This window comes from Polypterus senegalus, chromosome 9 (assembly GCF_016835505.1).
Source record: "Polypterus senegalus isolate Bchr_013 chromosome 9, ASM1683550v1, whole genome shotgun sequence".
NCBI classification, from domain to species: domain Eukaryota; kingdom Metazoa; phylum Chordata; class Cladistia; order Polypteriformes; family Polypteridae; genus Polypterus; species Polypterus senegalus.
In genome coordinates this window covers 73811308-73828122 of record NC_053162.1, presented here as the reverse complement: position 1 = coordinate 73828122, position 16815 = coordinate 73811308, and the positions used below count along the sequence as shown (strand labels likewise).

The 16815-nt window shown below is 35.3% G+C and overlaps 1 protein-coding gene across 4 annotated transcripts in view; it reads right to left on the bottom strand.

Moving 5' to 3' along the window:
• Positions 1 to 16815, bottom strand: part of acsf3 (acyl-CoA synthetase family member 3) — a 222066-nt gene that overhangs the window by 99615 nt on the left and 105636 nt on the right. For all 4 annotated transcript variants that reach the window (XM_039763282.1, XM_039763285.1, XM_039763281.1 and 1 more), the window contains 2 exons: positions 11044 to 11156; positions 8346 to 8472 (listed from right to left, as the gene is read on the bottom strand). In XM_039763282.1, coding sequence (XP_039619216.1) covers positions 8346 to 8472; positions 11044 to 11156 — 240 coding nt within the window. The remainder of the gene's footprint in view (positions 1 to 8345; positions 8473 to 11043; positions 11157 to 16815) is intronic.

Genomic DNA, 16815 nt, shown 5'->3' with positions numbered 1-16815 from the left:
GGCAGTGGCCAACAGATTGCACACAGTTAGTATTTATCAAACACCAGAGAGGTGATTTGCAGACTCGTCCAAAAGTAGAATGATTTCTCTGGTTTCACATGGAGGAAAGATACTCTTATCTGTAATTATGAGCAGGATAAAAACTAAAATGGAAGTTGATGTCTCTAGATAGGAAGTGACAGACCAAACAGTAAATATATGAATAATAGTGGAAAAAGCCATGTGTGTTTAGAGAAGGAGGCTATTCAGGAATGTAAGGTGGGAAAGTGGAGAAAATGGAAGTGGAAAGATAATATGAGAGACTGGACAGGTATGGATATCATCACAGATGCAAGAAGAACAGAAGATAGACAGAAATGGAAGCATGTTCTGCTTGCTGCTTACATGCTTGGAGGTTGGTACTAGACAATGACCAAGTAAAATAATGGTAAGTATAAAGATAAAATAAGGGTAAAAAGGGAAGTGCTGAAGATAATTTGCAAATATTCTGACTGAGCTACCGGAATTGGTTTAAACTAGAATTTCTATTTAAATTTTTTGAAAAAAAATATTTATTTTCGTTCTGAGCTATATTACATAAACAGGAGGATTATTGAATTAAAAGACACTAGTGATGAACTAACTCTGCTGAATTTGCTTTTGCCAAGTTTGGCAAAATTGTGGAAATGTTAATGAATGTCGCCAAACCCTGTAAAATGCCTTGTAGTCAATGTGGAAGGAGGAACTGGACTAGTTTTGAGTGAATTATAATAATTCAATTGTCTTTTAAGTGACCCCTAGGATTAGGGAAAGTCAACAATTCTGGACTGATTTTTGTGGCCAAATATGTGATCTGATCTGCGAAGCAGCAGTGCTAACCACTGTACCTCAAACAACGAAAGACACAGAATCAATTGCACAAATAAAATACAATAAATGGTCACAAACTAGCAATAAGTAAATAAAATACAGATCATTGCACAGAGAGAGTGCAAAGTCTGGAGCACACTGGCCACTTCCGTTGTTTGAAGTTGCCACTTTGAGCACAGTTGGAAGCACTTTTTTTTGTTTACCATGTACCTGTGCATATGCATTGCACTTTCTTCTTAATTAAGAATAAAGAAACACCTTATAAAAAGTAATAAATCTTTTGTTTTAATTTTTTATTTCACAGCATTTCCTGTGTTTTCTGATTAGGAGAAGGGGATGGTCCTTTAAGGCTTGTTTTAAGGTTGCAGAGTACATGGGTAATTTGCATAAATAATTTGCCATGCGGTGCTGTGTTGCCAGTGCATAGTCATCAATGTGATACATCTGTAGGAAGTACTTGAAATACTGCAAGTTTGAAAAAAAAACACAGAATAGAAATCTGGCAGTTTTTCTCAACACATTTTTGCTTTTTTAAGTTCACTGATGACACACGCACTGAATTCAAAAGCCTGGGTGGCTGCAAAGATCATAAGTGGAAGAAACAATTGCGGTTAGAAATAAAAGAAATATCACTCAGCACTGTTTGGTGGATTGGGTGAGAGTACTTGGTTTCAGCACATCTCATGAGCTGAAACAGTATTTTTTTTTTCCTTACATGCTTGTGACACAGCAATACCAAAGACAGTACTGAACTTGAAATAGGCATGTGTGAAAGTTCTGTGCATGGCTGCTACATCTCTGTGTTATATATATGTTTGAACAAAACACAAATGTCTTACAATTATTCATTGAGGTTTTTCACAAATTGTATATCCAAATTTAGAAGGCATTAGGGGATGTCTATTTTAGCAGGCTTAGGCTAAATGAAGCTGTGGCTGTCATTTATCCCCTCATTCATACTTTCTACTTACAATTACAACAATGGATTAGGCACTATCTTACCCTTTCAGCCCATTCACTGATAATTTATATATAGCTATTTATTGTGCACTGTTTCACAAAAGGCAGTAAAAAGAAAAATGACCATGAAAAGTGTAGTCGAAGAACAGGCAAAAGATCAAAACAATCAAGCATCAAAACCAAAATGAGAACCAAAAATTGAAATCAAAGAATAAGCAGATTTTCAGTAACCGAAAATAGCAACAATAATTGTTTTTCACAGCAATATGTGGGTTATCCTTCAAACTAATATGTTTCTTAATTAACCTTCGATACACCTTTTCTGACCCAGCATTTGAAATGCTTGCACACGAAAACCCCAGATTCCATATATATAGTATATTACCATGAATATAATCAGATTTGACTTAATACATTTATAAAAAATTAAAGATTACAACACCTACAATGCACCAGTTACATTCTTCCTTCTTTATATCTTTTTTATGCAGCCCTCACAACTCCTTTTAATTAAAGCATTTCAAATTAATTTTAATTTGCATGTTTGCTTGTCAATACAGGCTTAATTTAAAACCAAAAATGATAAGATATTTAAAAAACAATAGTGTTTAAAGATGTATTGACACTATAAAAGCCTCAGCCCTTAGCTTAGAAAATAATAGTTACACGTTAGAAAATGTACACACTGCATAACATTCAGGGACTGTGCAGATACTTTAGCCTTCAATGGACTGAGTTAATTAGGTCAGTTCTAGAACCTTCTCAATCCATTTAAGGATTGTGGGGGCCACAGGCTATTCCACTTGGCTGGGCAAAAGGCTAAAACAGGCTTGGGCTAGACTCTGGTCCATCACACTGACCACCCACTCTCACTACCTGACACAAATCAACACACACAATATTCACATATAATGATAATTTGCAAATGCCAGTTATCATAACCTAAATACATTAATAAAATCCTCTTGTAATTACTTCTGTGCTTGAGTATGTCAGGGCCATAGTAATTTTCATGAAATGGGGCTTGCAAAGCTGTTTAGTTATGACAAATGTTAGGGAATAACAGAAGTGAAAGGCAAACATAATTACAGCCATTGAATATTAGGGATATTAGGTGAATGTGGCACTCTGATAGTAAATTACAGGGTGACCAGATTTTCAAAGTCCTAAACCAGGATATATCTGTAGCATGTATGCACAAGTATAAAGACCACCCTCATTTATTTAATAGCTATTTAATTTAAAGATTTTGATATTCTTCAGTTATTTATCAAGGTGCATAGCCTGATATCAGGACTGTTGCTGTCACTGGGGCGTCTGGTCACTCTAGTAAATTACAGTGCGTCACACACGTGCGCACATAGGAGATTGCTTAAGGGCTTTAGTGATGGTAATTACTCGCTGGACCATGGTTAGCGCTGTGTGGTATTACATTCTCCCTCTGCAGAACAGAAGATTGACAGCTCCTCCATCGCTGACTTCACTTTCATTGTCTGTCCACATGGACCCAACCTTTCCTGCCTCATGACCACTTAACCTGGGACCCGGCCATTTTGTTCCCAGTTTGAGAAAGACCTCCAATCTGAAAAGATGGAAATTATTGCATGCTTTTTGTACTTTATTTCATCCAATTATATGGGGTCACTAAGGTGATACCTCAACTCTTTATCCTTGTTTGTTGCATCTTTTTCAGGTGTTAGCAAAATAGTGAATTATTATAATCTGCAGATAATGGAACTGTGAGGTTAGTTTAGTATGAGGTAAATACTAAGTAAATGTTTATTTGCTCTGTGCATAGTGGCTAAGACACAACAGGGCACTATACTCATATCTAAACAACATTTTGCTTTCACTGCTTGTATTTTATACTTTTATGAATAGGAAAATCATTTAACTTATCTTTTGCAACTTAAATCATCCAGAGGAGTGAAAAGCCACTACACTGCTCCTCTTCTGTTTACACTCAAACCGCAGGGAAGATTTTACATAAAATGGAAACAACATGCTGATGTCTTATTTAATTTGTTTTTCTTCACATGTAATTACTTCTTGAACCTCTGCTAAAGCACTTTGAGCTACATTGCTTATATGAAAATGTGCTATAGAAAAAAATGTTTTTGTTGATATAGAGGTACCTTTGTGCGCCCCCACCTCAACTAGCCAATGGAGGATTGCCATCTACCAAGGACACAAGCAGCCAGTAACAGGGACTTCCTACCTGCAGGAAGTAGGAAGTCTGCAGTTATTGTATGTGAAAAAGTGAAAAATAAACAAAATGTACAAGTTGGTGTAACTGCTGTCAAGGTAAAAGTGAAACAGTAACTAATTAGTAGCTGAAGTCGCACAGAACATTTCTCTATTTTAAGACAAGTTTGCAAATTTGCTAGTGCTTTTCAAAGGAAGATTTAGAAATGTTAAAGCTGCGTACAAAGCAATCTGTTCTGGATATTTAGATGAAAATTTAACTGTCTCAACAAATTTTCATGAAGATTAAGTGTGACACATTTCAACAAAATTAGTAGGGCCCAAGATGTTTCATGTAGACAGACATAGATGGGCTATCGCAAAAGGTGCTTTGTGTGAGAACACATCATTTTAAGTGGGAAAGTTGTAAATTAGAGGGTAAATAGAGCACAGTAAAGCTGCAATTTTACCAGTCTGTATAGAATTAAAGTATTAAAGTTTATAAGACAGATATGTACAAGGAACTTTGTTACTGAATACATTTTTGTACATTAGCTTATGAATATTATTTTACTTGTTAATTGTTCTAGATTATTATTATTATTATTGTATCAAGTATATATTGTCATACATACGAGTCCAAGACATTATAAAGGTTTGGGGCAGCCACCCATATATTTTTTTTCCCAGCTGCAAAAGGGATTTTTGAATCAAAAGCACGATGTGCATATCACAGAGTCCAAAACAGAACTCTCTATAGTAGCCCAAGATGGAGGCTTTAAAGGACTGGAGAGGAACTGATGTCAGCAAAGGGACTGGGACCAGGTGACGTCATCAAAGGGGCCAGCTTCGGAAGTGACGTCTTCTGAGGTGCCAGAATTTTGCAGGATTTCCCGGAAAAGTTCTATAGGGAACTGAGAAAGACAGTCGGCACACTCCGCCGCCCCCTGATCGGATGTTTTTTTACAATTACTCAGGCCCTTTAGCTGCCTCCTACTCGCACGTGTGTGACAATATCTATTACTGATATGACTCAGGCGCCGCCGGGAGTGGCTGCCTTTCCAACAGCTCCGTGTATGACTTTATCTTTCGACCTTTTTCTCTATTTTCTCTATTTCACTGATCACTCCTATCACTTTCTTTTATGTGGACTTGTTCCCTGGACACTTTTTACTACTTGGACATGGATTTTTACAAGCCGAGACTCGTCTATTCAAGTAGTCAACTTCAAATGCTGAGAACAAATGCCCGCGCCAGTGTGGTTCCCTATTTACCTGACGAGGTAAAAAGGTGGTATCGTGGCAGCAGAGCCGGAGCTAAGCTAAAAGCGAAGTGGCTTGCAAGAAAGTGGCGTTTCAAACCTTCAGTGCCTTCTGTGATCCTGGGAAATGTGAACTCACTACCAAAAAAGATTGACGAACTGGCCACGCTGGTGAAAAATGTCAGGACCTAAAGAGAATGCAGTTTGTTGTGTTTTTGTGAAACGTGGCTAACAACTAACATTCCAGATGCTAACGTGGAGCTACCCGGTTTAGCACAGTCAGAGCAGACAGAGACGCAAATACCTGTGGAAAGCGGAAAGGAGGAGGACTCGCTCTAAATGTAAATACAAGGTGGTGTAACTCTGGACATGTAAACGTCAAAATCTCCACTTGCTGCTGGGACATCGAACTGTTGGCCGTAAGTCTACGTCCCTATTTCTTGCCCAGAGAGTTTGGACACGTCGATGTTGTTATTGTTACTCTGCCCCTTCTGGGACAGGTCGTATAAAGTCAGGCATTCCCAGCAGGAGGTGTCTCACTTTGATTCGAGCCCGACTGAAGGACAGAGCTTTGTAAAGACATGACCTGCACAACGGAGCAGCATTATTGAACTAGGAGAAGGAGCCTATATTTCTGTTGTATAACACCTTTGCGCATTAGTTTTGCTTAATTTTATTTAACAAATTAAATGGGATGACCTGGTTGGTATCCCAACATATCTGTTGAACCTGAGTCTCACTACTGCTCAACAACACCATTTAAGATTACTGTAAATCATAACAAAATAATGTCTGCAGAAAGTGAATACTGTCTGAAACCACTGTAAGCTGCACCTGCACACCTTGGCTGCAGGCTCCCCATTATGATGTTATGATGTTAGCTGACACTTAACATCAAACATCCATTTCAGCTAAGTGTGAGTTTCCTTGAGAAACTGATATTTTAAGTATACAGCATTTGGATCTCTATCGGACAGTAAATGTTCATTTGTAAACTTCAGATGCTGAATTTTGTGGCTAGGATGAAGGAAAGATTTGCTTCTTCCGATTCTACCATGAAGGTCAAATTTGTTCAGCTGTCCCTGCACAACAGAACAGTGCACCACCACTCCAGAGTCTGGTAAATCATCCTGAAGGTCTTTTCAGTCAAATTGATGTTTCATTTGCCTTTCTAGCAGTCCAATGAGCAGTTCTTTCAGAACGTTTTCTTGCTCTTCCAGACCTCAACTTGACCTCCATCATTCCTGTTAACTGCCATTTCTTAATAACATTACGAGCTGAAGAAACACCTACCTGAATACTCTTTGCTATATTCTTGTGCCCTTCTCCTGCTTTGTGAGCATCGGTTATTTATCAGAGTGCTAGGCATCTGCTTAGAGGAGTCTATGGCTGCTGTTTGTTGGGACAAGGATTGAGGAATCAGAGAATTTATACAGCTTTGCAATTTACATCACCTGGGGTTTCCTAACAATGACTATGAACAAGCCATAACCTTAGTGGGGTAAAGGTCTGAGACCTTGGTAAAAGTCATCTGTGACCCCAAACATCTTGGGCTGCCCAAACTTTAACATGGCGTTCCTTTTTTTTTTTTTTTACTGTACAGTTGTATAAAATAAAAACAATACAATAATCTTGCATAAAATGTTGAACAGAAGTGTCATCTTTAAGTTCATCTTCTGCTCATGTAACTATTCACAATAACAGACATTTTAAGTAAGGGTTCCCAAAAAATTTAGAGGAGTTACTATTGCCTGCTAATATTACATTTTTAAATTGTAAATATATTTATATTAAAGACTAATACATTACAATGATAGTAACTGTGTATGAATGTAAAAAATACCATACATTACAGATTTATAGCCATATACTGTATAACATATAAATGCCTCAAGCAAATTATGGAGATTAATTAATACTATATTAAGAAAACAACTGTGCTACTATAATAAACTTTGAGGCTTAATGCTGTACAATAACAAACCATAAAATTGCATAATGTGTGGAAATTCACTGAATTTCTGCAAGAAAAACTTTGAGATTAACTACGAACAGTATATACTGTGACAATTTTGTATTTTTGTACTAAGAAACATACAGTAAATACATTTACTGTGAGCTTCTGGGAAAATCTTATACTAGAACTAACAACTTAAATCACTTCTTGCCTAGGTTTTGAGAATATCAATCATTTCAGTGCAACTCACTGTTTGACTCTCAACAAATAAGAATTCCTAAGGGCCTTGGGCACCTTATCAGTAATAATGACTGTTACACAACAAATCAAAGTGTATGGTACTTTAAACATGCGTTAGCTTCATAGAAGTGCTTTTTGATTCCTGGCAGGAGTAATAGCTGTTGACTGAGAGCAAGCACAGTATGATGGCATGGATAACTGAAACACAAATTCAGGATAGGAAAGAAAAATCAATTATTACAAATGAGTGTGGAGATGTCAAAGCTGAGTAGTGGGAAGCCACGACAGATTATCTATAGAAGTGCCACTTACACCAAGCACAATCACTCACACAATTAAAAACATAGACTGTTGTAAATGAAACCACTATTGATTTCTGGATAGGACTAAAACTCTTTCTAGTCTAAGGGACTACTGATTTTCAATCCTGTATATAAAGATAATTTACAAGAGGTCTATACTTTCTTATTCTGCAACCCGAATTAATTAAAACACAAAACTATTATTTTTATATAGTGATAAAAGTAAATCAATACAAAAAGTGGAGAGAACATTTTGTCTTAAAACCTGAAATCTGTCACCTCAGAATAACTTAGTGAAAATGTCAGATCTAGTGCTGTAACTTTGTTACAGACATTATATGTCCCAAAATGTTACCACAGCTATCAGAAAAAAAAACAAAACAAATGTATTTTACAAATAAGAGCTATTAGTTTATACATTATATCAATAGAGGTAATATCTAATCAGCATTTTTAAACCATACACTGATGTGATATGTGCTTCCATTAGGGTTCAAACTGAACTGAAACTTAATTACTGCTTAATAAGTAATTAATGAAGACATACAAAAGCACTGAAAAATTGTAGAGGCTGGGTTCCTGTACACATTACCTGTTTTAAACCACCCATCTGTGGTGAAGGAATTTTTAGTTTCCTGTGGTTTGTTCCAATATTCCTTGAATATGGAAGGACCTTTAACCTGTAGCTCTCCTTCCTTTTCATTTAAACCTGCAGTTACCTGAATGAAAATAGAAAACTTGCATTCTTATTTAAACTGGCTGATAACAAATGATTAGATACTAAAATTATGTCAACCAAATTTTTTTTTAACTTGCTGATTTATTTAGACAATAAAAAATTTGGACATGAGCACCAGTAGGCTTTACACCCTAGGAATCAAGTTACCCAAACTATTCTATAACATTTCAGGAATTATTTGCGGCTCTAAACTTTATGATCATAAAATAGTTCATTATGATAGCAATTGGCAAGAAGAATTTATAATTAACTGAAGAATTACGGTATTTGAGAGTTCCTCTAGAGTGCCTCTTTCTCTTGCACGATTTGGCTAAAAAACTTATCAACACATCGCCATCTCATAACAGACTTAAGTTTCGAGTTTGGTATTTTTCTGTCCAGTTATTTTAGCTCTAGACTATCCTCAAGAGACTGACACACATACAGACACATACCTATCATCGAGATATCAAAGTTTTCAGTGTCGGGGAACGTAAAATTTTAAGATCTGTTGAAAACCAGAGATGGAAATTTTTGACAAATTTAAAGCTTTTGCTCTTTACCCATAGACAATAGGTAGGAGTGGGGGAGTGCGCAAAGCAAAAAAACTAACAAATGGAAAACAAAATTGTGAAAATCATCTCAATCAAAACCATGTAGCAATTACATCAAATAAGGGCATTATGGCATAGCTTATTGCCACTCCACACAGCTTGTGTATTAATGACTGAGATACCTTCAATAAGAAAATGAGTTGTTTTCCCCATATTTGCTTGACACTCTTCTAGTATTTGATTGATTGGTTATTGTAAATTGGCACAGTGCCATTGTGTGACTGTGCCTCTTTGAGTTGTTATTTACACTTTAATAGGCTCTAACAATTAAAAAATAAGCATTGAAGACTGGTGCATTTAAAATATAAACCCAAACATTCTGATAAAGAATGCTGAAGATGTTATTATACATGTCAATTTAGTCAACTATCTTTAAACAGATTAAGTCTTGCCCATGTACTTATAGTATTCACCTCATACAGTATTCATCTCACATTAAATGATTATAAAAGTTTTACGTTTTAAAAATGTCATGAAATAAAGCAGACACTATCCACATGATACTCTTTAAAATAAAAAGCACAAGGAATGATAAACGTTAAATTCTCTTTTTCATAATATTATAATACTATTCAGTAAATTTACACAAAAAAACTTTTATCTCTTTGTTTGTTGGGGGTATTCAGTATTCTCAATATTAAAGGCAAAAATAAAGGCAATTTTTACTCTTTTGAGTAAAGTACATTTTTGTACTTTATACTCCAAGCCTAAAGAACATTTTTATTTACATAACAATATAAGAGCTACTTTAGATCCTTACAGAAACCTTTCATTTACCAGCAAGTATACATCCCCACTGTCATTTACAGTTGTGAATAAGCAATACAATCATAAATACAAACAACTAAAATTATGTTCCTGATTAAGGTTTCAGGGCTCATTCTCTGTGACAGGGAAAAAGAGCTCAACAATACAGAAGATCTTCAAAGAAGAACTATTAGGAGCCAGTTAAGGTGGAATGTGTATGTACTATAGCAGCGTGTCTCCTGAGTGCTTTCACAGAAATTGTACAACCTATTAGGAGAAGACCAAAAGGCAAAATAATTACAAACTGAAAGGAGAATGTTTATTCTGGGAGTACGGGAGATTCTCAAAAGGATCATTAGACAATTGATAGGGATAGTGTGACCAGGTGTACTTGGGTTGACATGCTGCTACCAATACCATCACCAAGTGAGGCCAATAAAAAATGAGTGAGGTATTATTATTATTAGTAAAATTTACTCCATAAATTACTAATTTATCAATATAGTCAGTCTCATATTTTATTTTTATAACATTGATCACCATGTTTTTGTAAGGGATTTGTAAATAGTGTTTGCTATGAAAGAAATAATGATGTCCTAATGAAGTATTGTTGACGATAAAAAGAAAGGTTAAAAAAGTTGAGTTTAACCAATATGTGTGCATTTATTATTAAATCAATCAATCAAAAATATGTATTTTAGTGAGTACTATTACTTTACTGCAATCAAATGACAGAAATAAGTGATAATTCTAAAATTCTTAAAAAGTTATGTGAATAAATGAGCTTTAAACACTAAGTTAATTAATCAAACAGAAAAGATTCTAAGTGAAAAATGCTGAAATAAATAGTGATATCGTCTGGGTGATTCAAAGCTTCATTCCTTATCGTATTTTGTATCACTGTTTCAACCATGTGCCTTGCTTTGTTTTGTGTGTAAATAATACACATTTTTCTCACAAATGAAATTGAACAATAAATCTGTTCACACACAACTTACACTAAACATGCCCTGAAAGAAATGGAACACCTTATTACAAAATGTGACCACTAGATGGTACACATTCAGCAAAAAACAATTTCCTTTGCTTTTTGGGTTAGAAAGTAATACAGCAAATCAAACACTGAAGTTTAGAGAATATGAACTATGCAATAAACAGAAAAAATTAAACGATTTTACTGTTAAGACAGTCATTTTTTTGGTCTTGCTTACCTTGGTCCCTCTGCAGTTACCCTCAGCAATTATAGTATAGGAGGAAGTTTCTTTCTTCATATTTTCCACTGTAATACGTACCTCCACTCCTGGCAAGGGAGTGCCTACTGAGCCTAAAAACAAGGCAAAAAGTCATATTAAATTATGCGGCCAAAAGTAACTTCTCAATATGTACAGGTAGTTAATAAAGCACAAATCTTTTCTCTTTAGAATATGAAAAAAAATTGTTATTCTTTTTATGCAATTAACAAAACAAAAAACAAAATGTAATACATTTTGTGATGGAGAAAATCCATCACGCTCAGCTATCACATGACTTGTACAATACAAGAACTCCATCTAAAGTGGTTTTTAATATAAAATAAATCAGCAAAAAATTAAAGTTCAACACAAACCCAGCTTAGAATTATAGTAATGAATTTTGGTCAAAGTCTAAAAAAAAATCTCAACAAATCCTCACTAAGACAATGTGATTTTTTCCATTTTGAGTTAATGGAGAACATCATTTTCCCACTGCATTAGGGAAAGTAGATTAAGGTTCTTCAGGTGGGGAAAATCAGTCTTCCTGCATTTAGTATTACCCCAAATATTGCTATTAAAACATTGGAAGCAATTTTAAACTCAAGACTATCTGAAAAATATGCAATGATTTTTTATTAAAAACAGTTTTTGTGTACTACATTCCCAAAACTTGTGACATACCGATGTGGGCACTTGGTGACATTACTCAAACGATGGAAAAATTGTGTAACACTTAACAATCATCTCCATAAACATATTGTAGTCATTATCAAGCGTTATACTTTTCTACAGTATTTTTTGGGAAAAAATAAAAATAAATATTTTGTATTTTCAAATGAAGATATCACAAACACAGCTGCAGAATATCTATACATCTCCTATTCCAAGAAACCTTGGTATAAGCCCTTACTACTTGAAGCATAATGTTGCAAACATCACTTTGAGCATAATTTACAATTTGAGCAAATCTGAAACATAAAATATAAGCATAATAATACAGTATAACTCATTGAAGAAAAAAAATCGAGACTATTATTAAAATTTAAATATACAATAATATATAAATAACTGTTACCCTTTCACTTTTATTTTTGCAATTAAATGAAAATATGATTAGTTCACAGTTAAGTGGATAAACCATTAAATCTTAAATATAAACAGATTATAAATATATCAAAAATTCTAACATAAACTTAAAAATGAGATGTTAATTCAAAGAAGCACAAGGAAAGGTTTCACATAGCGCTGTTAAGATTTTGTTTATTGAAACTACTTTCATCTGCCCCATTTCTGTATGCTATGTGAATTGTATCAGTATCTGTGATGGATATGGCATTTAGTATGGATACTGGCACTCCCATAGATTTTAGTGTCTGATAGTTTCAATTCTATAATTGTATTGTTTTATTCTGATATCTTTCAGTGCCTGCATTGGAATGCAGAGGTGCTTCTGGCGACAAGCTTGTCAAAGACACAGCAAGTCCCCTGACTGCACAGAAGACCATTAACAAGGCTTCATCAGCAAGGCCATCTAAACCTCCAATTAAAGCAGCACAGGCAGCAGAGGCAGCCCTGTCAGTGAATGGGCCCAACGAGGCGTAGCGTTGCTCTGCTCATGAATTATTCATCACCCATCAGCACATCAGTGCTGCTCAACCAGGACCCTATGCTGGAGAGAAAAAAGCTCAGTTCATGCCTTCACAATCTGAATATGTGAATTAATAACACTTTGAGAAGGTAGGAGAGAGAAGAAGCCTCTTATGTTACTTACTTTGCAACCCATGTTTTAAAGATCACTAAAATTAATTAAGATGCCCACGATATATATGCTGTATAACCTGTTTAATATATGTGTAAAACCACTGTAGGAAAATTAATGTTCAGAAGGAGTAAACCTGGTGTTATTGAATGAAAGGGGAAAAATGCACCTTTTTACTCTAAACAGTAAAATAAATAGCAATGTGGAACTGGGGAAATCATAATTTATAAAAGTTATAATTCAGACATAAAATTAAAATCTTCAGTCTGTTTAAAGGGGACAGAATAACACTGCATTAGACCATACTCATTCAGGTATTTTTTTGCATGTATTCTGCAATTCAACAGATTTTCAATTATGTTGGAAATATTTCTTTTATCATCATACTAAGCAAAATTAATCGGTACAAAAAAAAAAAAACTACAAACAGCTATGGATGCAATGATTCTGTGGTTCAGATGGTATTTTGGTTATTGGGTCACAGATTATTTTGGTTCACAAAAAGATAATATTCATAAGTTAAACACCGAATTGGAGGAAAGCAATTGTTTACACTTTTGTCTTTGATTTGGTAGCTTTAGACCCAATGTGTAAAAGTCTATATCTTCTTACATTTAAATACAATTTAAATAGTATAGAAAATCATAAAAATGTATTTTTATCATTATAATAAACAGATCACCAATACCAGTCTGAAGTATAATGGGCAGAAAAAATTTGATACTAACACATAATCATCATGATTCATTTAAAGAGCATTTTTGCAGGTTTATGAACTTTAGCTGGTTGCTCCCTACATCTTTTCTTCCCATTTCAAATTATCTGGCACCACCATGTCTTCTTTGGTTGCCCTCATAGCCTCAACCCTTACCCTTCTTTCATGGTACACCTCTTTGCCCAATCATTGTTTGCCTTTCACCAAAATGCCCATGATACCAGTGATATATTCATAATAAAAACGAGAACTAGAACTAAAAATATTGTTTTTCGTTTTACAAGAATGAGAACTGAAATTAAGGTAAACAAATAAACTAAAACTAAATAAAAATTAAAATTAGTGATTTGTGAACAAACTAAAATGAGAATGAAAACTGAGTAAAAACAAAAAAAAAAACAGCAATAGCATTTTCGTTCTTTCCGGTTCAGTCATGCAGAGGGGTTGTTTGTAGGTTGCCCTGAGTGTTCACATATGTTGAGCTGTTTACTATGCAGTGACTTCGTAACTTGAGATTACTATAGTCACGTGGCGCAACTTCTGTAAAAGACTGTTTGTTTGTTGAGCACATTTAGCTCGTTGGGTTGAAGTAGTAAGCGCTTGTGGTTGACGATAGCAACTTTTGTACAGATGTTTGCAGGTAGAAAGCGAGAAAGTTACGTGTGCAAATACTTTAATTACAGCACAGATGATAACAAAAGCAAATGTAGCGTGCAAGAAGAAGAGTCTCGGAGGTTCAGCGCAGGGCCAGCAGGATCAGTGCATAGTGGAAGTCCAGCACTTCTTTGACACCATGACTGCACTTCATACAGGAACATGCGGTCTCACCTGTCATCATGAAAAGTAAAAAAAAAAAAAATAATAACATAAAATAAATTTGTCCACTGGTTTGTGCTATGAATTTGTTTTCTCTATGATTCCAATAATTTTGATAATCAAAAACGCTGAATTTGCACATTTCCTGTTCAAATACAGGGTAGAAACGCGAGGTGTGACGAGACGAGCCCTCACATTAAACTGCGCTGTCCCTCACACACGGCAATTAGCAATTAGCTTGTGCCTGTTGCTGTCTCTCTGTATGTTGCCAATAAAATGTTTGCACACAGGTTTATTAAACACCCTGCCTTTCCACAGTCTGGCTAATATATTTAATGAATGTGTGTGACATATCTGTCTTGCTGATCGAAGGTACAAGGTTGTGAGCCCAACATGTGCTTGTTGCTGCTGTTCTTCTACGCAGAGGCTCAAGGCGCCAATAAGTTAATGATAGAAAGTCAAGTGCACTGCAGTGGTCCATTCATTTTTATTTTTTGTACCAACTGACTGCCAAAAATAGAAGATTAAGAGTTTTTAAACTAAACGAAAATAAGGAGGACTTTTCCAAGAAAGTGACAAAGATTTTCATGGAGAAGAATATGCGCATGGATTTCATTTACAAATAAAAGTAAGACCATAAACTGTTTTCAATTTTATAAAAATGGGATCAGACTAAGAAAAAAAAATCCAATATTTAAAAACTAAATTTTGACCTTAAATAAGATATTCTTTCGTTGAGTAGTCTGTATTAAAATTGATTAAAGCATCAGAATTAAAAGCTTTTAAAAACAACTAAATATTTCAACTAAGGTCAAAGCTGAAATTCGTTTTTTTTGTACACCACTTATTTGTACTGAATGAGTATGAATTGTGAAATTGCAATGGCAAATTTAGAACACATGGAGGGTGCAGAGCAAATGCGCTCTCTCTCGCCGCTATACATGTAACGTTCCTTCTTAGCCAATATGTACCTTACCTATTTGTGTGTAAAAAATGCTGATATTTGTGGTCTTGCAACAGAGAAAAATGAAAATTGTACTAATATTATGTAAAAAAAGCCAGAACTAAATAAAATATAAACTAAAACTTTAAACACAGAACTAAATAAAAATAAAAATTGTTGACTCCACTGAAAACTAGAACTAAATAAAAATAAAAAAATTATTTTCTAATTTCTAAAAATAAAAATGGAAACTACAATTAATATCAGAACTGAAATATCACTGTACGATACACCTTAGTCTGTTTCTCCTCAGCGCAACACCTACCACCTCCACGCCAAGATTTTCTCTTAACTCAACATTTACCTTCATTTCAGTCTGTGACAACCTACACATGATACAGTGTGTAGACTAGGATAATCTGCAATGTACAGTATGGCCATACAACCTACAAAGTTGAATTACCCTTGGTGGGTCAACTAGTAATGCTTTTGACCATGGATAGTCTCCAAGAGGTAGGACTATATCCATGACATCCACCGCGGTTTCTACTATTAACTACCTGCCATTACCAGCTCTGTTTGTGTCAGGCTTGAGCGGCCTGGTTTGCAATGAACTGTCATTGGGTAATCTTCAGAAATGAATACTGATTTTCTGTACAAAAAATGACAACCATGTTTACAAATACAGATTACATAGACCAAAGGAGCAATCTTTGCAAAATACTTTAACTGCACATAACAAGAACAAAGGATCAACTGGTGAGAGGCACAATCACCTACAATGGGCAGTGTGTCCTCTGCCATTTGCTAGGAGAAATTTGACTTGTTAACAATATGATGTCATCCATTTATGACAGCCTAAAGTTTTTTTACAGGATGAAGCTTGAATACACAATGATGGAGTCACTCAGGAACATTGATGTGTCGTCAGCACATATTTCTATCTTAGAAACAGTATGTCTAAGGACATTAGACACTAACCTCTAGTCTGATCTACAGCCTCCATGGACAACTGCCTACTTAAAGAACATTTGCACAGTGTTTGGTTTTATCTACCAAAGGACAGAATTGGACATTTATATGAAACCACTTCACGATTCAATTCTTAGTCACATCGTCCCCCACATGGAACTTCCCTTATAACTTTGATGACTACACGTTGACTAATTACAGACCAATCATTTATCAAGTCATTTATATTCTCTGGTTCTTGGATTATTTTCTATTCATCTGTCAATTCTTTTGTACACCACTTTTCATGCAAGGTGGACCACTTCTCCTGGATACTTTTCTTTTACCCTTCAGGCTATAAAGGAGGTGTGGCGGGTATCCAGAACTCTTGCCCGGCCGGGATGGCCAGAGTGTTGAAGGACCTGGGGATAGAGTATATTTGGTTTCCAGCAGGGCCATGGGTCATGAGCATGGGGGGTGGTGGGGGGCTGGACCACCCTCCAGGAAGCAGGTAAGAGAGCGGACGTGTGTTGGAGCCCTGCAGATGGTTGGTTACAAGCGGGGACA